The 18,810-nt window shown below is 43.1% G+C and overlaps 1 protein-coding gene across 6 annotated transcripts in view; it reads right to left on the reverse strand.

Annotated features, from left to right (window-relative positions):
- Positions 1–18,810, reverse strand: part of KCNT2 (potassium sodium-activated channel subfamily T member 2) — a 287,270-nt gene that overhangs the window by 168,695 nt on the left and 99,765 nt on the right. For all 6 annotated transcript variants that reach the window (XM_034779504.1, XM_034779503.1, XM_034779501.1 and 3 more), the window contains exons 7-9: positions 14,829–14,903; positions 14,326–14,409; positions 13,617–13,711 (exon numbers count right to left, since the gene is read on the reverse strand). In XM_034779504.1, the coding sequence (XP_034635395.1) occupies positions 13,617–13,711; positions 14,326–14,409; positions 14,829–14,903 (254 nt within the window). The remainder of the gene's footprint in view (positions 1–13,616; positions 13,712–14,325; positions 14,410–14,828; positions 14,904–18,810) is intronic.

Raw genomic sequence — 18,810 nt, forward strand, 5'->3', positions numbered from 1 at the left:
AAGAACAGGAGTACTTGTGGCACCTTAGAGACTAACAAATTTATTAGAGCATAAGCTTTCGTGGACTACAGCCCACTGCATCCAAAGAAGTGGGCTGTAGTCCACGAAAGCTTATGCTCTAATAAATTTGTTAGTCTCTAAGGTGCCACAAGTACTCCTGTTCTTCTAGCTACTTATGTGGCCTTGTATAATCAAACCTTAAACTACACAATTGACTGCTTTTTGTTCAGACACTATTTCTTTAACAGGATTCTCTAAGGAGTATGTGGATTCATAACCTGCACTTGATTTCTGTATTGATTAAAGGACCAGTTTATTGTCAGTGGTCCAGTAACAACGTTTAAGCTTAATGACATCTGAACAAATATAGAGATGATAAAATATCTGGGCAAATATCTGACTTCAAGTAGACAGGCTAGATCTTTATCTTGTGTAAACTGGTGTAGCTCAATTGACTTCAGTGGAACTATGCTTAAGGCAGATGAGGATCTGGCCCACACATTCTTTCACATCATTTTGCCTAATGAGCAGTAATCCACAGTACTTCATGGATGAAATTTTCATTAAATTTCATGTCTGCCTGTGAAGGACTCCAGAATTGGCACCATATAAGACACTAAAATAGCACATTGATTACAACTAATGAACGTGTAAAAACATACCATTAACAAACTTCCAGGCATGCTGCAAAGGCTCCTTGTTCTCCCTCAGAAGGGACAGAGGAAGCCCACATCAGAATGCCCCTTATCCCAGTGGGTAGGGCACTCATCTGGGAGATGGCACATCCCTTCTACACCTCAGGTGGAGGGCAGAGTTGAACTGATGGACCCCCACATCTCAGTTGAGTTCCCTAACCCCTGGGCTAAAAGTGATGATCAGGCAGCTCCTCCTCCATTTCCCAAAGGCACCTAACTCCAAGAGGGTTTGCAGCTGAGAATACCGAGCAGAAGGAGGCGCTTCCCTGTGCCTGCGCTTAGGCACCAATCTCTTTGAGGGGCTGAGGTTCAGAACACACTCCTCCACTGGGCATCTCCCATTGCTTAGCTTAGGCAGGGAGCTGCCTAGCATGATAGCTTTTGTGAACCCAGTTCTGAAGCACCTCTCTCTCCCCATTTATTGTATAGGGAGCATTGCTACTGAACTCGGGCTTTGGGAATCCCAATAGATTTTTCTAGGCTCCTAAAAGTTAGGCATGGTGAGGCTGAGCATCATCATGCCTAAGTTCCTTTGTAAATCTAGCCCTTAGTGTTCAACCAAACAGTCTCTTTGGATGCAAAACTCTCAAAAGAGTAGGTTGCAGGATTGGGCCCTTAACACTGAGTGCACTATGTGACAAACAGTAATGTCATGGATGAACTAAAGGCCCAGATCCTCAAAGGCATGTAGACACTGCACTCCCATTTAAATCAACACCTAAATACCAGGTTTCAGAGTAGCAGCCGTGTTAGTCTGTATCCGCAAAAAGAACAGGAGTACTTGTGGCACCTTAGAGACTAACAAATTTATTAGAGCATAAGCTTCCGTGGACTACAGCCCACTTCTTCGGATGCATCTAAATACCGTTAAGAATCTGGGCCTAGATGATTATCCAGAGCCAAAAAAACATGGCTTATCCTATGTCTCATAATTGACCATACTTATCCCAGTGTCACACCACATTTATCTAGATCTTCAGCTGGGGTAAACCTGGGTGTCTTTGTCTCCAGTAGAAATATATTGATTTACTCCAGCTAAGAACCTTGCCTACGGATTTTATTTGCAGTTGTTTGTTTTTTGTTGGACCTCTTTTAAAAGGGGAGAGAAAAAAAACCACATGTCTTGTGTGCTGTATTATGCAGCTCAGTATTTGGAAGCACCCTGATTATCTGATGTTAAGGGACTGGGAATCTTATAGACATTAATGAGCTTTGGGTCAGGCCTGAGTTACTGGACCATTTCTATGGCAAAGTTTGTGCAAACTTCTTATAGCCGTAAGCATAAAACATTGACTCCTCTGCTTTGGCAGCAGACTGTCAACCTTCTCATTATATGCTCATACCTCTTTTTATGATTACTAGTGCGGAAAAACAATGAGAAGTGTTTTATTGATTCAGTGCTGGGGATGTGGGGTGACTCTGACTGTCCACAGAGCTTGTTGAAATATTCACAAGTGACTTATTCATTTGCTAAATGAGCGCTAGCCTTCAGTGGATAAATGATTCACAACAAACTTTGTAAGTGCTATAATTTATGCTATTTCTCTCAATCTATCACAGAACATTCTATCTGATAAGGACACTTATTTTAATAAAAATATTTTTTTGTTTCACATAATGCTGTTCTTGGGAGGACAATTGTTGTGCCTAAAGAAACTTACTGGAGAGTTTGTACTGCCTTTGAAGTAAGAAGAAAGTCTCTTGAATAAAGAGAAATCCTTAGATGTACTGCCACATACAGAACAAACTACTGGTTAAGCAAATTTAAATGTATCAAGTGTGTATTTGCCAAGCACTCCTACTCCACATGCACAAACAGACTGTCAAAGAATGGAGTACAGTAAGGGTTCTGTTCCTAATGTTGCTCAAAGAGTTCTATTGAAATTATATTCAGGGTGGTTGTTTTACAACAACAAACACAGGGTACTAGGCATCTATAGAAATATGTCCCTGACCAAGAAATGTATATTACAGAGAGTAGTCTGAAAAGTAGCTCCCTACAAATGCTATTGTGAGGTTCTATGTCTATTCTTATTGACTCCCTGAAAAGTCATTTTTTGGTTATATTTGATCTAACTACCTGCCCTGCAAGTTCAGCCTGGGATCTGATGCATAACCACTGATATTAACTGATAGTTTTGCTCATGATGAATGAGGTAGAATACAGTTCATATAAAATGTCTATAGTCAGTGGCATGGGAACACTTTGAATAGTAGGGGTGCTGAAAGCCAGTCTCCTTACCCCAGTCTGTTTCCCCATACACACAAGCTGGGACGCGGGGGCTGCTAGCAGTAGTAAAACTTGATTGTTCCTAAAGTCAGCAGATATGACAGATACGCACAGGTAGCAGACTTGAGTAAGAAGGTGCTCTTTTTAAATATTTAGTGTTTGATCCTAACTTTGAAGTGTAATTCTACTTTTGAAAAAAACCTTACAGTTGTCATTGTGAGGTTTGGTATTTGTTGCCTTTCAGATTTTGATTTCAGATGTTCTTTTTAGGATAGCTTGTGCCTTGTATCATCTCCATGGGAGGTATTGGAACCTGTGAGAGAGAATGCCTCCCCAAAGTCCTTCGCGTGTAATGGGAGCAAGCCCACATCTACAGCCTTTACGCATGCAGCATGCTCCATTGTATAGTAGTCCAGCTCCATGCACCAGCATGGGGAAGGAAGGGCCACGACCTTACTCCTTCACAGCTCCCTTTGAGGCACTGTGCACCCATGGGGGACTCGGGAATGAGCAGTCCCTGCACTGTCTAGACGCTGACTCAGATAGTGCCTGGCCTTTAGTGGGCTGCATGTGGTGCTTGTGGGGAGGAGTGGCGTGTGGCAGGGAAGCTCCTCATGCCTCCCCCCTCACCCACATTGCACACATGTAAGAGGCAAGAGTGTGCCTAGCCTCCTATATGTGAAACTAACTGCAAGCCCTGCACATCTCAGACTAGGTTCTGAGAGTGAAGCTGGCTACCTACTTTACCTCACAGAACAGGCTGTAACAAATGCTCTAAAGGAAAATTATACCCTCAGTCAGGGCCGGCTCCAGGGTTTTTGTCGTCCCAAGCAGCCAAAAAAAAAAAGCCGCGATCGTGATCTGCAGCACTTCGAGCTGCCGCCGCTTTATTCTTCGGCGGCAATTTGGTGGCAGGTCCTTCACTCCGAGAGGAAGTGAGGGACCCGCCACCAAACAGCCAGACGTGCTGCCCCTCTCCGTTGGTTGCCCCAAGCACCTGCTTGCTGAGCTGGTGTCTGGAGCCGGCCCTGCGCTCAGTGATGCTTTGGAAACACTGATTTCAATAGGTTTGCATTGCTAAAACTGTTTGGAACATAGTAAATAGTTATTCAAAAACTCCAGCTCACTCCTCCTTACATTTGTAGATTCTGCAGAGATAACAGGAGTAAAACACAGAAAACACTTACTTTTAGAGAATACAAAAATGTATATGATTGTTATAGAGTGATAGATTTCAAGGCCAGAAGGGACCATTGTGATCATGTACTGATCTCCTGTATCCCCACAGGCCATAGAACTTCCCCAAAATAATTCCTAGAGTATGTCTTTTAGAAAAACATCCAGTCTTGATTTAAAAATTCTCAGTGATGGAGAATCCATCATGATCCTTGGTAAATTGTCTCAATAGTTAATTATTCATTGTCATAAATGTACTCTTTATTTCCAGTCTGAATTTATCTAGCTTCAATTTCCAGACATTGGATCGTGTTTTACCTTTTTCTGCTAGACTGAAGAGCCCATTATTAAATATTTGTTCCCCATTTAGATACTTTACAGACTGTAATCAAGTCACCCCTTAACCTTCTCTCTATTAAAGTAAATAGATTTACCTCTTTGAATCTATCATATAAGTCCTGTTTTCTGATCCTTTAATCGTTTTCATGGCTCTTCTCTGAACCCTCTTTACTTTATTAACTGTCTTCTTGAATTGTGGACACCAGAACTGGATGCAGTATTCCAGCAGTGGTTGCTTCAGTGCCAAATATAGAGGTAAAATAAGCTTTCTGCTCTTACTTGAGATTCCCCTGTATGCATCCCAGGATCATGTTAGCTCTTGTGGCCACAGCATCCCACTGGGAGCTCATGTTATGCTGATTATACACCATGACCTCAAAGTCTTTTTCAGGGTCACTGCTTCCCAATATAGATTTTCCCCCATACTGTAAGTATGGCCTACATTCTTGGTTCCTAGATGTACATATTTACATTTAGCTGTATTAAAAGGCAGTGTTTGCTCATGACCAGTTTATCAAGTGATCCAGATTGCTCTGAATCAGTGACTTGTCCCTTCATTATTCCTCACTCCCTCAATTTTTGTGTCTTATGAAAACTTTATCAGTGATGATTTTATGTTTTATTTCAGATCATTGATAAAAATGTTAAATAGCATATGACCAAGAACCTATCCCTGTGGGACCCCACTGGAGAAATGCCCACCCAATGAAAACCCCCAATTTACACTTACATTTTGAGACTTATCAGTTAGCCAGGTTTAATCCATATAATGTGTTTCATGTTAATTGTATATCCTTCTAGTTTTTAAATCAAAATGTTCTGTGGTACCAGTCAAATGCCATAAAGAAGTCTAAGTGTATATGTCAATACTATTACCTCTAACAACCAAATTTGTAACTTCATCATAAAAAATCAAGTTAATTTGACAAGATCTATTTTCCAGAAACTCATGCTGATTTGCATTAGTTATATTCTTTTCCTTTAATTCTTTTTATTAATTGAATAGAATAGTAAATATGGCAGGCGACCAGCTTGGCTAAACAGTGAAATCCTTGCTGACCTTAAACGCAAAAAAGAAGCTTACAAGAAGTGGAAGATTGGACAAATGACCAGGGAGGAGTATAAAAATATTGCTCAGGCGTGCAGGAGTGAAATCAGGAAGGCCAAATCACACTTGGAGTTCCAGTTAGCAAGAGATGTTAAGAGTAACAAGAAGGGTTTCTTCAGGTATGTTAGCAACAAGAAGAAAATCAAGGAAAGTATGGGCCCCTTACTGAATGAGGGAGGCAACCTAGTGACCGAGGATGTGGAAAAAGCTAATGTACTCAATGATTTTTTTGCCTCTGTCTTCACGCACAAGGTCAGCTCCCAGATTGCTGCACTGGGCAGTACAGCATGGGGAGAAGGTGACCAACCCTCTGTGGAGAAAGAAGTGGTTTGGGACTATTTAGAAAAACTGGACGTGCACAAGTCCATGGGGCCGGATGCGCTGCATCCAAGGGTGCTAAAGGAGTTGGTGGGTGAGATTGCAGAGCCATTAGCCATTATTTTTGAAAACTCATGGCGATCAGGGGAGGTCCCAGATGACTGGAAAAAGGCTAATGGAGTGCCCATCTTTAAAAAAGGGAAGAAGGAGGATCTGGGGAACTACAGGCCAGTCAGCCTCACCTCAGTCCCTGGAAAAATCATGGAGCAGGTCCTCAAGGAATCAATTATGAAACATTTAGAAGAGAGGAAAGTGATCAGGAACAGTCAGCATGGATTCACGAAGGGGAAGTCGTGCCTGACTAACCTAATTGCCTTCTATGATGAGATAACTGGCTCTGTGGATGAGGGGAAAGCAGTGGATGTGTTATTCCTTGACTTTAGCAAAGCTTTTGATATGGTCTCCCACAGTATTCTTGCCGCCAAGTTAAAGAAGTATGGGCTGGATGAATGGACTGTAAGGTGGATAGAAAGCTGGCTAGATCGTCGGGCTCAACGTGTAGTGATCAATGGCTCCATGTCTAGTTGGCAGCCGGTTTCAAGCAGAGTCCCCCAAGGGTCGGTCCTGGGGCCGGTTTTGTTTAATATCTTTATTAATGATCTGGAGGATGGTGTGGACTGCACTCTCAGCAAGTTTGCAGATGACACTAAATTAGGAGGTGTGGTAGATACACTAGAGGGTAGGGATCGGATACAGAGGGACCTAGACAAATTAGAGGATTGGGCCCAAAAAAACCTGATGAGGTTCAACAAGGACAAGTGCAGAGTCCTGCACTTAGGACGGAAGAATCCCATGCACTGCTACAGACTAGGGACCGAATGGCTAGGTAGCAGTTCTGCAGAAAAGGACCTAGGGGTCACAGTGGATGAGAAGATGGATATGAGTCAACAGTGTGCCCTTGTTGCCAAGAAGGCTAACGGCATTTTGGGCTGTATAAGTAGGGGCATTGCCAGGAGATTGAGGAACGTGATCGTTCCCCTTTATTCGACATTGGTGAGGCCTCATCTGGAATACTGTGTCCAGTTTTGGGCCCCACACTACAAGAAGGATGTGGAGAAATTGGAAAGAGTCCAGCGGAGGGCAACAAAAATGATTAGGGGTCTGGAGCACATGACTTATGAGGAGAGGCTGAGGGAACTGGGATTGTTTAGTCTCCCGAAGAGAAGAATGAGGGGGGATTTGATAGCAGCCTTCAACTACCTGAAGGGGGGTTCCAAAGAGGATGGAGCTCGGCTGTTCTCAGTGGTGGCAGATGACAGAACAAGGAGCAATGGTCTCAAGTTGCAGTGGGGGAGGTCCAGGTTGGATATCAGGAAAAACTCTTTCACTAGGAGGGTGGTGAAACACTGGAATGCGTTACCTAGGGAGGTGGTGGAATCTCCTTCCTTGGAGGTTTTTAAGGCCCAGCTTGACAAAGTCCTGGCTGGGATGATTTAGCTGGGAATTGGTCCTGCTTTGAGCAGGGGGTTGGACTAGATGACCTCTTGAGGTCCCTTCCAACTCTGATATTCTATGATTCTATGAATCCTGTATCAGCTGCTCTATTATTTTGCCTGGGACTGATGTCAGGCTGACAAGCCTATAAATACCCAGGACATTCTGTTTACCTTCTTTTAAGAAATTGGCACAATAGTTGCTTGCTTCCAGTCATCTGGAAATTCTCCAGTGCTTCAATGCTTATTGAAAATCAATAATAGTGGTCTGATGAGCTCCTCAACATGCATCCAAGAGTTTTGAAAGAGCTGGCTATTTGGACTTGCTGATTTTAAAAAGGTCTAATTTCAGCCTTCACTTCCCCTTTAAGCAAGATTAGTTTTTTAAACACTATGCCCTTCTTCCTTGAGGGTGGGTGTTCAAAGGAACACATCTGTTAAGAACAAAGGGGTTATTTACGCAGTCAGGTCTTTGAATTGATCTGTACTTTGGTTGAAATTCACTTGCATAAGAAACCAGCACAAGACCTATGTACTCCTTCAGTCCCACTGAAAATCCTAAATGGGAGTTAGGCTGGACTCTTCCTTTCTAGTGAATCAGCCTGATGAGCTGAACCAGAATTAATGGAAACAATCAGCACCCAGTATAGGTCTGAAGGAAGTTATATCCCTTGGGGAGCAAGGTGTGAGATGGGAAGGAATTGTACTTTTTTGAGCTCCAATTATGTCTGAAGGCTCCCCCTTGAATGGTTCAGTCCTGGGGAGGAGTATTACATGCCTCCCTTTATTCAGGGCTTTAAGCAAAGGTCTAGACATATGTTGGAAAAGTAATAAGGGGAAAAACGCACCATGTCCAGTAAGTACTGGAATGTGTTGGGCACAATTTCTGGTGTCATTAGGTGGAGAGAGAAACTAAGGGGTATTTGACTTGATTTTGATTAACAGGGAGGAATCAGTTGTGAATCTGAAGGTGGAAGTCAACTTGGAAGGAAGGAATGAGAGCAGCAGAATACAATGGACTTAAAAAAGTTCAGACTTCAGCAAATGGGTAGGTAGTGCCCTATGGGGGAAAAACATCTAACAGGAAAGAGAGTTCAGGAGAGCTGGCAGTTTCTCAGAAAATATTTAACGGCACAAAAGCAAACTATGCTGATGTGAAGGAAAGATGGGAAGAATAGGAAGAGGCAAAGATGGTTGCATAAGGAGCTCATTAATGACCTGACAATCAAAAAGGAACACTATAAAAAGTTGAAACATGGTCAGATTAATGAGGATGAGTACAAAAGAATAGCTCGGCATGCATGCAGGGATAAAATCAGAAAGGCTAAGGTACAAAAGAGGCAGTAAGGAGCGGTTCTATAAACATATCAGGAACAAAAGAAACATGAAGGGAAGTATAAGCTCACTATTTAGAGGGGAAGGAGAGCTAATACCAGATATCAAGAAGGCTCAGGTGCTTATATTGCTTCAGTCTTGTTAAAAAGATCAATTATGACCAGCTGCTTAACTCAATTAATATTAACAAGGTGGAAGGAACACAAGGGAAAATAGGGAAATAACAGATTAAAGAATATTTAGATGAATTATATGTATTCAAGTAATCAGGCCCTGATAAAATTCACCCTAGGCTTAAGGAACTAATTGAAATCTAAGAATCTTGAAACCATTTGAGTTATGTTTGAGAACTCATGGAAGATGGGTAAGATCCAAGAGGGCTAAAGAAGAGCAAACATTCTGAGGAACAAAGGACTCAGGGAATTAGATCAGTCAAACTAACTTCAATTCCTGGAAAGATACTAGAACAGATTTTTATTAAAAATCAGTGTGTAAGCACCTAGAGGATAATAGGGTTATAAGGAATAGTCAACATGGGGTGGGGAGGGGATGAGGAATAAGTTTATAACATTTGCAGATGACGCCACATAGGGTGAAGTTGCAAGCACTTTGGAAGACAGGAATTCAAAATAACCTTGACAAATTCGAGAAATGGTCTGAAATCAGCAACACGAAGCTCAAAAAAGACAAGTGCAAAGCACTATCGTTTGGAGGGAAAATCAAATGCACAACAAAAGGGGGAATAAAGGGTTACACAGTAGTACTGGGAATTATAGTAGACTACAAATGGCATATGAACCAAAAATGTGATGCAGTTTTGAAAAAAGGCTAATATCAGTCTGGGGTGTGTTAGGAGTGCCATATGCAAGATGCAGGAGGTAATTGTTCTTCTGTACTCAGCACTGGTGAGGCATTGTCTGGAGTACTATGTCCAGGTGTTGGTGCCGCATTCAAAGAAAAACATGGAGAAATGAGAGTTTAGCAGAGAGCAACAATAAATGATAAATGTTTGGAAAACATAAGCTATGAGGAAGCTAAAAAAACTGGGCATGTTTAATCTCAAGGAAAGAAGACTGGGAGGGGACCTGACAAGTCCTCAAATATATTAAGACCTGTTATAAAGAGGATGGCAATCAATTGTTCTACATGTCTACTAAAGGTAGGCCAAAGAATAATTGGTTTAATCTGCAGCAAAGGAGATTTAGTTTAGATATTGGGGGGGGGGGAAACCTTTCTAACTGTAAGGCTACTTAAATCCTGGAATAGATTACCAAAACAGAGTGTGGAATCCCAGTCATTAGTTTTTAAGAACAGGTTAGACAAATATCTGTCAGGGATGATCCAGGTTTACATAGTCCTGTCTCACTGCAGGGGGCTGAACTTGGATGACCTCTTGAAGTCCCTTCCAGCCCTACACATCGGTGCTGGAACTTGAGGTGCTGGGGGAGAGGGCTGCCACACCCCCTGCCTTGAAGTGGTTTCCATCCTATACAGGGTTTACAGTTTGGTTCAATGGCTCTCAGTACCCCCACCATACTTTTCCACCCCCACCCCCCCCCGGTCCTTCATTCCTATGATTCTATGAATGTAACCCATAAACGTATTGAGCATAAAATATGGTTTCAACCTCACATTTTTCTCAACCAGTAAAGTAATACATCAATACTTTTAAATCAGTTATGAAGCAAAGGTTTGACTTCACAGAAATTGTAATGGTTATCAGGGTACCAGCTGAAGCTATTTTGTTATTTCATCTTCAGAGTAAAGTAAGAAAAAACCTCAAACCATAATTACTATATCTTGTTTGGATTTATTTATCCTCATGCATCTTCTAAATAAGCATGGCTTCTAATACACTGCATGGTAAAGACAAGTGGCCTGACTTTCAGAAGTGCTAAACATCCACAATTCCACTGAAGTAAATGGGAACTACAAGTGTTTAGTACCTATAAATCTGCAGGTACGAAGGGCTGTATTGTAATTAACCCTTAAGGGAGAGCTATTTGGTTCATTCTTCCTGTTCCATCCAAGGGATTGGTGGGCCGTAATCTGTGTCTGCAGAAGGGTTCTGTGTTGGCTCTGGTATATGGCCCAGTGCATTTGGGGACAGAGACGCTTTTGCCACTGCCTGTTTCTGTGTAGGATGTGAAATGGCAGCCTGGTGGCAGCTTCTCTTTTCTGCTTTTGAACTCTCTCCAAGAAAGGGTTTGGCCCACAATGGGGCATTTTACTCCCCTCTGTTGCTTTGCAGCAGGGCCTCTGTTTGAGCCATAAATAAGGGCAGCTCCTAAAGAAAGAGACTGGCTCTAATGCACCAAGGATATAACATAACTGAGGACCTTACCCCAGAGATGAGTTTGGCATGCTGTCTATGGTGTGTGAATATTTCAGTAGTCATTACAGTGCTGCTCTACACTGTAAACTCGTATATGAATGGCTACCCCAAAATAAATAAATCTCAATACTGTACATTCAAATAAATAATATAAACAATTTCCTGGTCAACACAAGACTCATCTTAGGCAAATGATGTCAGCAAATACTACAAGTCACTGCCAAAGGGCTTCATTTAGCAATTGTTATTGGGTGTTTTTCATTTTTATTTACTTTATTTTTCTGTCTAGCAGGGTCAACACTAGGTCAGCATATAATGATCTATAATGAGTCTGTATCTGCAACTGTTGAAACCAGACACAATTACTGTAGGTCAGCTTGCCATTTTCTACATGTTTTACTGTCGGTACCAAAATGCCGGGACCCGAACACAATGTTCCATTTCAAATGGAGCTCATATACTTGTTCAACCAGGGACACTGCAAGCTCTCGGGAAACTGCTTTATTTCCAGAAAGAGCTTGCTTCCCTATGAAGTGGATGCATACTTTGTATTTTGTCTAGCACTTGAGTGAAATGTTGGACAGTAACAAATATTAAAGCACAGCTTGCAACAGAGTCTTTTATATTGTACTTTAACTGTGGCTGAAGATGCAATATTGACTGTCCTGGTATTACAGTGACAGCATTATGTATAGGACCTACCAAATTCAGGGTCCATTCTGGTCAATTTCATGGCCAGAGGGTTTTCATTTGGTCAATTTCACGATTTCAGATGTTTATATTTGAAATTTCACGGTATTGTAACCGGGGGGGTCTTGACTTAAAATGGGATTGTGGGGGGTTGCAAAGTTGTGTGTGGGGGGGGGTGTCCCAAGATTGTCATCCTCACTTCTGTGCTGCCTAGGTAGCAGCCTCTGAGCTTCCTGCAGTTAGAGGAGATTCTGGGAGGTGGAGGTGGGTAGGATCTCCCCCACGCTACTAGGAGTGCCCTAGCTGGGGGCTGCTAGTCCAGGCCAGTGACAGATTAAGGCAGGGGCCCCTGGCCAATCTGGGGGTCCACTTGAAAAATGGGTGCCCCAGCCCCAGAAGAAACTATAGGGTGGAAGAATGGTGGGGGGTGCCCTTAGCTCCGGCTGGAGCAATGGGGAGCAGAAGCCCCCAGCTCTGGCTGGAGCAGGGGGAGTCCCCGAGCCCAGTCTGCCCCAGCTGCAGCCACTGGGAGCAGAAGCCCCCACCCCAGCAGGAACTGCTGGGGGAGGAAGGGGAAGCCAGGAGCTCGGCGCCCAGAGCTGCAGCAGGAAATGCGGGGGTGGGAGGGAGAGGGGACGGAGGCACACAGCCCAGCTCCCGGACTGCCCGTGCTGCCTCTGGAGGTGGATCTGATCTCCCCACCAAGAGCAGTTATACAGGGAAAGGACAAGTCCTATCCCTCCTCAGTATGGCTGGACTAGCAGTTAGGACTCAGAGCCCCAGGCTCCCAGCAGCCGAGGAGATCAGATTTCATGGGGGTGGGCTGATTTTTGGTAGGGCCCTAATTTTGTACAGTGTGGGTCAAATGGTGCAGTCCTTACTCAGCCAAAAAATCTGACCTCATGCAATTATGTGGCTGTAAATGAAGGGAGTAAAAATAGAAATATTCCTTGAGCCACTAGAGAGCACAAATTCTTCTGATTAAAGAACAAACATTAATGGCAGAACTAAAAGAGGCCATGTGTTACTCTATCCTGACCAAAGGGTGAAAGTCATATAGCAGTGGCTAGCAGAAGAATTAGGTTGGAGAAATAAAGCAGGAGAAAATCAAATCAGTGTCTCCAGAATGACAGACTGAGCTTTATCAATGCAGTGACACCACAGGCACTCTGTCTAGCACAGTAAATAATGATAGAACTATAGTTGTTCTGCACAGGGTCCTCCCCATTCACTGCCCCTTCTCTACAACCTCCTAACAGCCTGAGAAATAAGGGTTTGACAGGGAGCTCTGCTGTTGGAAAGGAGTCAGTATACTTAGGTAGGCCACTGTTGTGTAGTTCTACCTTACTGCAGGTGCTATTCGAACCCATGAGCTGAACTGTTATCAGTTTCTCTGCACCCCCTTTGATGGGAGTATTGAGCCATTGGAGTTGCCAAAGTATTGATGCTGTGGACCCTTCCCTGACCTGTCTCACCAGTCTAATGAAGGCTAGAATGGAGAGCATCTTAACAGAGCACAGGGACACAGAAGCCCCACTAGATGCCACTCCAGCCACAACCTCTTCCCTTTTATAGCCCCACAGTAGGGCTCAAGTTGTTCGGGGAGCTGTGCAGAGGGCCCAATGTACTTGAGTAACTTTGTCCCTGAGATCAGAAATAGTTATTTTTTTTTATTTATGTTTTTGCACAAATCTAATTTTCCTAAGAATTAGAATAACTCTAGCCCTCTTTTCACCCAACCCCACTACACCAACACTGCCTTGAAGCCACCTTTTAATTAAAACCTTGCATGGGAACAACATTATCTCTTAACAAACAATATTCCACTGTATCTGTTTTAATACAATGTGCTTAAATTAGAAAATGTAATACATAGTAATAAACATCTGCTACTTACCAGGTGAAGATAAGACACAGCAATGTGGATATTAAAATAAGAACTTGGTTAAACATTGCAGACTGTGTACGTTGAATGGCTCTATGGAGATCATTCTATATTAATAGAAAAAGCAGGTTGGTTATGTTTTTTTAAATAATGCATCTGCTGATCCTATACAATAGTTCCATGATATTTTGATAAGCTACAATGGCCCAACCGCACTTAAAATTTGGTGAGCACAGTGGGTGGTGCAAAGGAGTCAGTTATTCCCTGATTTCCATGACTGCATCTTTCTCTACCCTGGCATACTTTAGAGCATCCTAGAGTTTGCGCTAAATTTAATCAGCTGGCCCAAACGGTTCTGTATGCCAGGCAGGAGTAACTGGAGCATAGCACCTCTTTAGACCCCCTGGTGGAGAGACTACATGTGAGTGGCATACGAGTTAGCCATGCTGGGAACTTTCCTTGTTGGAAGTCAGTGATGTGCCAGTTTCCACCAACTGAGGAAACTATTGGAAACTATTTCCAAATTTGATACGAAATGGTGATACAGCAAAATGTAGAAGCATTTCCATGATTGAATAGTGAATGTGATTATCCCATGATAAATTTGTCCAGTGCAGTTCCCTGACCGGAAAGCAACAGCCTTGCTGAAGTCAGCAGACTCAGAAATGGATATTTTTTAAAAAAAAGTTATTCTTGCCTCACTATTTTTGGTCATACTTACAATCATGTTCTCCAAAGCATGTTTGGCAAGCCAGCAATTTAAAAATACTGGAATAAATAGGTTTCTTAGTGCAGGCCAGAAAATCTGAGGAGGGGGAAATAAACACAAATACATCTTAACAGCTTTTCTGTCCAAGAAACTACATCCAACACAGTGTTTATAAAATTGTGTACTCCTGATGTAAAAACTGGTAACTATATTACTTTTTTCTGCATAATATATATGATAGGTAGTTTACAGTGTAGATAACATTTTTATTATGCAAGTTTTCTCTGCTTTTACATCTAACTGGTTTATCTTGCTCATTGCATTGTTGGCTGTGTGACTTTTTTAAATTTTTTTTTTTCAAGAAGAAAAACATAGTTTGCTAAATTAGCCTCTCCAACAGGGCCTGCTCATCACTCATACAGGTCAATAGAGACTTCCACTCGCTTCAGTGTGTGTTGGAGCAGACCCATAATCCCACCCAGGAATGGACACAGACACTTAATTCAGATACTTACTGTAATGATAAAGGGGACAGCGTTGATTATTTCCAGGAGGAAGGGTATTCGCAAAACTTGTTCCCAGATGTTTCCCTTTTCAAAACAGCAAAAACATACCAAACTTCAGAAATAGACTTTCACTGAGTTGCACTGTAGAGACCGTTCATCCCAAACAACGTGCAAATATGCAGCAATCTGAAAAGACCAAGTGCCTAATCCTGTGGTCCTCACGTAGGCAAGGCTCCCATTGATGTCATTGGGAGTCTTGCCTGAGAGAGGACTGCAGGATTTGGCACTAGTGTTCCTACTGGTGGGTGGGTGAGGGGCAAACAATAGATTAGGTAAATGAGAGAACATGACATCTTTCTGTTTATATATCGGGGAAGTTAAAATAGGGGCCAGCAGCAGAGGAAAACTCCATGAGACTTTCCTCACAGAGCTATCTCCAGATCACTCTGTCAGGAGTCTGCTATCCCTGTGGAATAGGCAGTGGTATTTGGCCCAGTGATTCTTTCAGTGTTGAAACTGTTGAACTGTGGTTTAAACACTGGGCCAAAAAGAGCAAGAAAGTGTGAGAATAATTCTGTGGTCTAGTGATTTGAGTTCTCACCTGGGATGCAGGAGGCCCAGGATCCAGACCTCCTGCTCCAATGACTTTTTTTTAAAATTTATCCACAGTGGAACATCTTCAACAGGAGATACTAAGGGAGCCCTGAATAAAAATATCCCATAGCTCAGTGACTAAGGCAGTCACCTGAGAGGCAGCAGACTCCAGTTGAAATCCCTTTTCCCTCTTAGGTGGAGAGACAGCTTGGACTTGGGATCTCCCACATCCCAGGTGAGTACACTCACTGCTGGGCTAAAGGTTAAGAGGGAGGTACTCTTCCCCACCCCCTGTTTTGGGTAACTCACCTAGAGGTGCCAAATCTAGCAGGCAAGGTCTGAACCTGTTCACCAGATTGGGCCCTGCAGCTGAGTTAGGCAGAGGAATACCTATCTTCCCCCAGTTTGTGCCTTGCTCTTCTAGGGCTTGGGTATCTGGACACCTAGCGTGGGGCACCTAGCACTGTGTATGTTCAGAGGCAGAAGCAAAGGTGCCTTAGGGAACTTTTATGCCAAAAAATTAGGTGCAGGGTGATTTTAAGCACCTACAAGGTTTGGGGGTTGCTGAGCAGTATTTTGTGAATCCCAGTGGGTCCCGATACTGGGATTTAGGCACCCAAGTCCTCTTGTGAATCCAGCTCCCAGTGACTCTTCACAAAGGTAAAGTTCATGAAGCTCATACTAGTTAATGTAATACTGCAGCATTTACATTGTGGAATAAATCATGTAAATATTGCAAGAATTTGAAGTGCAGTAGGATAAATTAAAAATATAGACATAAATGATCTGACATTTATATCAACAAATTAATCAATCCTCATTATTATATCATCTGACTCAGTCACTGAATGCTAAATACAAGCTTTGTTGTGCAAAAAGGAAATCCTCTATTCTCCCCCCGCCTCCCCCCACACACCTTCATCTCCAGAAGCCACTGCTGCTATAGTGCCAGAATAATTTTATTTTGACAGATGAAGGAGACTATAGTTGGATAGTTTTAAATGTTCTGCGTGGTAACTGTACACAGAAGTGATGGGAGGAGGAGGATTAAAGGCTGTGGTTGTATTTAACTGTGGGCACAATTAAAAAAAAACTATAATGAATTAGAAATTTGAAATTCAAATTTAATTTAAACTCACTCACCATGTGTTTCTACTGAACAAATATCTTTGCTTATTTTACTTTCTAGGGGACTGCTCTTTATGCTTCCTAACAAAGGATGATCAGCTGCTACAGATTTCATTGCATTGGTAGTGTCCATTACAAGAGAGAAAAAAGGACACACATGTAGCAAACACAAAGGAAGTTCTTTATTCGGGATTCTGGACATGCAGATCCTGCTGCTACCTGGTTCTCAATGTTGCAGATTGATGGAACAAAGCTTGTGTCCTATCACACAGGATCTGTATTGGGTCTGGCAGACAGTGTTAAGGGGAGCTAATACTTAGAATCATAGAATATTAGGGTTGGTAGAGACTTCAGGAGGTCATCTAGTCCAATCCCCTGCTAAAAGCAGGACCAACACCAACTAAATCATCCCAGCCAGGGCTTTGTCAAGCCAGGCCTTAAAAACCTCACGGATGGAGATTCCACCACCTCCCTAGGTAACCCATTCCAATGCTTCACCACCCTCCTAGTGAAATAGTGTTTCCTAATATCCACCCTAGACCACCCCCATTGCAACTTGAGACCATTGCTTCTTGTTCTGTCATCTACCACCACTGAGAACAGCCTAGCACCATCCTCTTTGGAACCCCCCTTCAGGTAGTTGAAGGCTGCTATTAAATCCCCCCTCACTCTTATCTTCTGCAGACTGACTAATCCTAGTTCCCTCAGCCTCTCCTCATAAGTCATGTGCCACAGCCCCCTAATCATTTTCATTGCTCTCTGCTGGACCCTCGCCAATTTGTCCACATCCCTTCTGTAGTGGGGGGACCAAAACTGGACACAATACTCCAGGTGTGGTCTCACCAGTGCCGAACAGAGGGGAATAATCACTTCCCTCGATCTGCTGGCAATGCTCCTACTTATACAGCCCAAAATGCCATTAGCCTTCTTGGCAACAAGGGCACACTGCTGACTCATATACAGCTACTTGTTCACTGTAATCCCCAGATCCTTTTCTGCAGAACTGTTGCTTAGCCCGTCAGTCCCTAGCGGTTCATGGGATTCTTCCTTCCTAAGTGCAGGACTCTGCACTTGTCCTTGTTGAATCTGATCAGATTTCTTTTGGCCCAATCCTCCAATTTGTCTAGGTCACTCTGGACCCTATCCCTATCCTCCAGCATATCTACTTCTCCCCCCGCCCCAACCCCAGTTTAGTGTCATCTGCAAACTTGCTGAGGGTGCAATTAATCCCATCATCCAGATCATTAATAAAAATGTTGAACAAAACAAGCCTCAGGACCAACCCCTGGGGCACTCTGCTTGATATCGGCTGCCAACTAGACATCGAGCTGTTGATCACTACCCATTGATCACGACAATCTAGTCAGCTTTCTATCCACCTTATACTTATATTATTGTGAGAGACCTGCAAAGTTAACAGATCAAGTACGATGGTTAGTCTCCATGCAGATCTCTGATATAAAAATAATCACTTCAGGAAATGTACAACTTCTCATTATCAGATCCTATAGGACTGATTCTCCACTAACCTGTACCATGTGGAACTCATTGCCAGGGGATGTTGTGAGGGCCAGAACTATTACTGGTTCAAAAAAGAATTGAATAAGTTGATAGAGGATAGATCCATTAACAGCTATTAGCCAAGATGGTCAGGGATGCAGCCCCATGCTCTGGGTGCCCCTAAGCCTCTGACTGCCAAAAGTGGACAACAGGGTGGATCAATTGATGATTGCCCTGGTCTGTAAATTTCCTCTGAAGCATCTGGCATTGGCTGTTGTTGGAAGAAAGGATACTGGGCCAAATGAATTGTTGGTCTGACTCAATATGACCATTCTTACATATAATAATTTACTATATGTATGAAATGGATATAAATTGCTACCACAATAGGATGGCAGAGTTTTATACCCACTTTCGAGAGAGATAAAGAACTACTTTAGGGAACTGATTCACCATTACTTTTGTGTACTTATTTAAACTGGTGCGAAGTGGTCTTAGGGATAAAATGCTAGATAAAATAGTTGTGTTTATATAAAATTTGCACAGGTGTAAACTACGCAAGTTCAAGGCCCTAGAACAGGGGTCGGCAACGTTCGGCACGCGGCTTGCCAGGGTAAGCACCCTAGCGGGCTGGACCAGTTTATTTACCTGCTGACGCGCAGGTTCGGCTGATCGTGGCCCCCACTGGCCACGGTTCGCTGTCCCGGGCCAATGGGGGCAGCAGGAAGTGGCGCGGGCCGAGGGATGTGCTGGCCGCGGCTTCCCGCTG

The sequence above is a fragment of the Trachemys scripta genome, chromosome 8 (assembly GCF_013100865.1).
Source record: "Trachemys scripta elegans isolate TJP31775 chromosome 8, CAS_Tse_1.0, whole genome shotgun sequence".
NCBI lineage: Eukaryota > Metazoa > Chordata > Testudines > Emydidae > Trachemys > Trachemys scripta.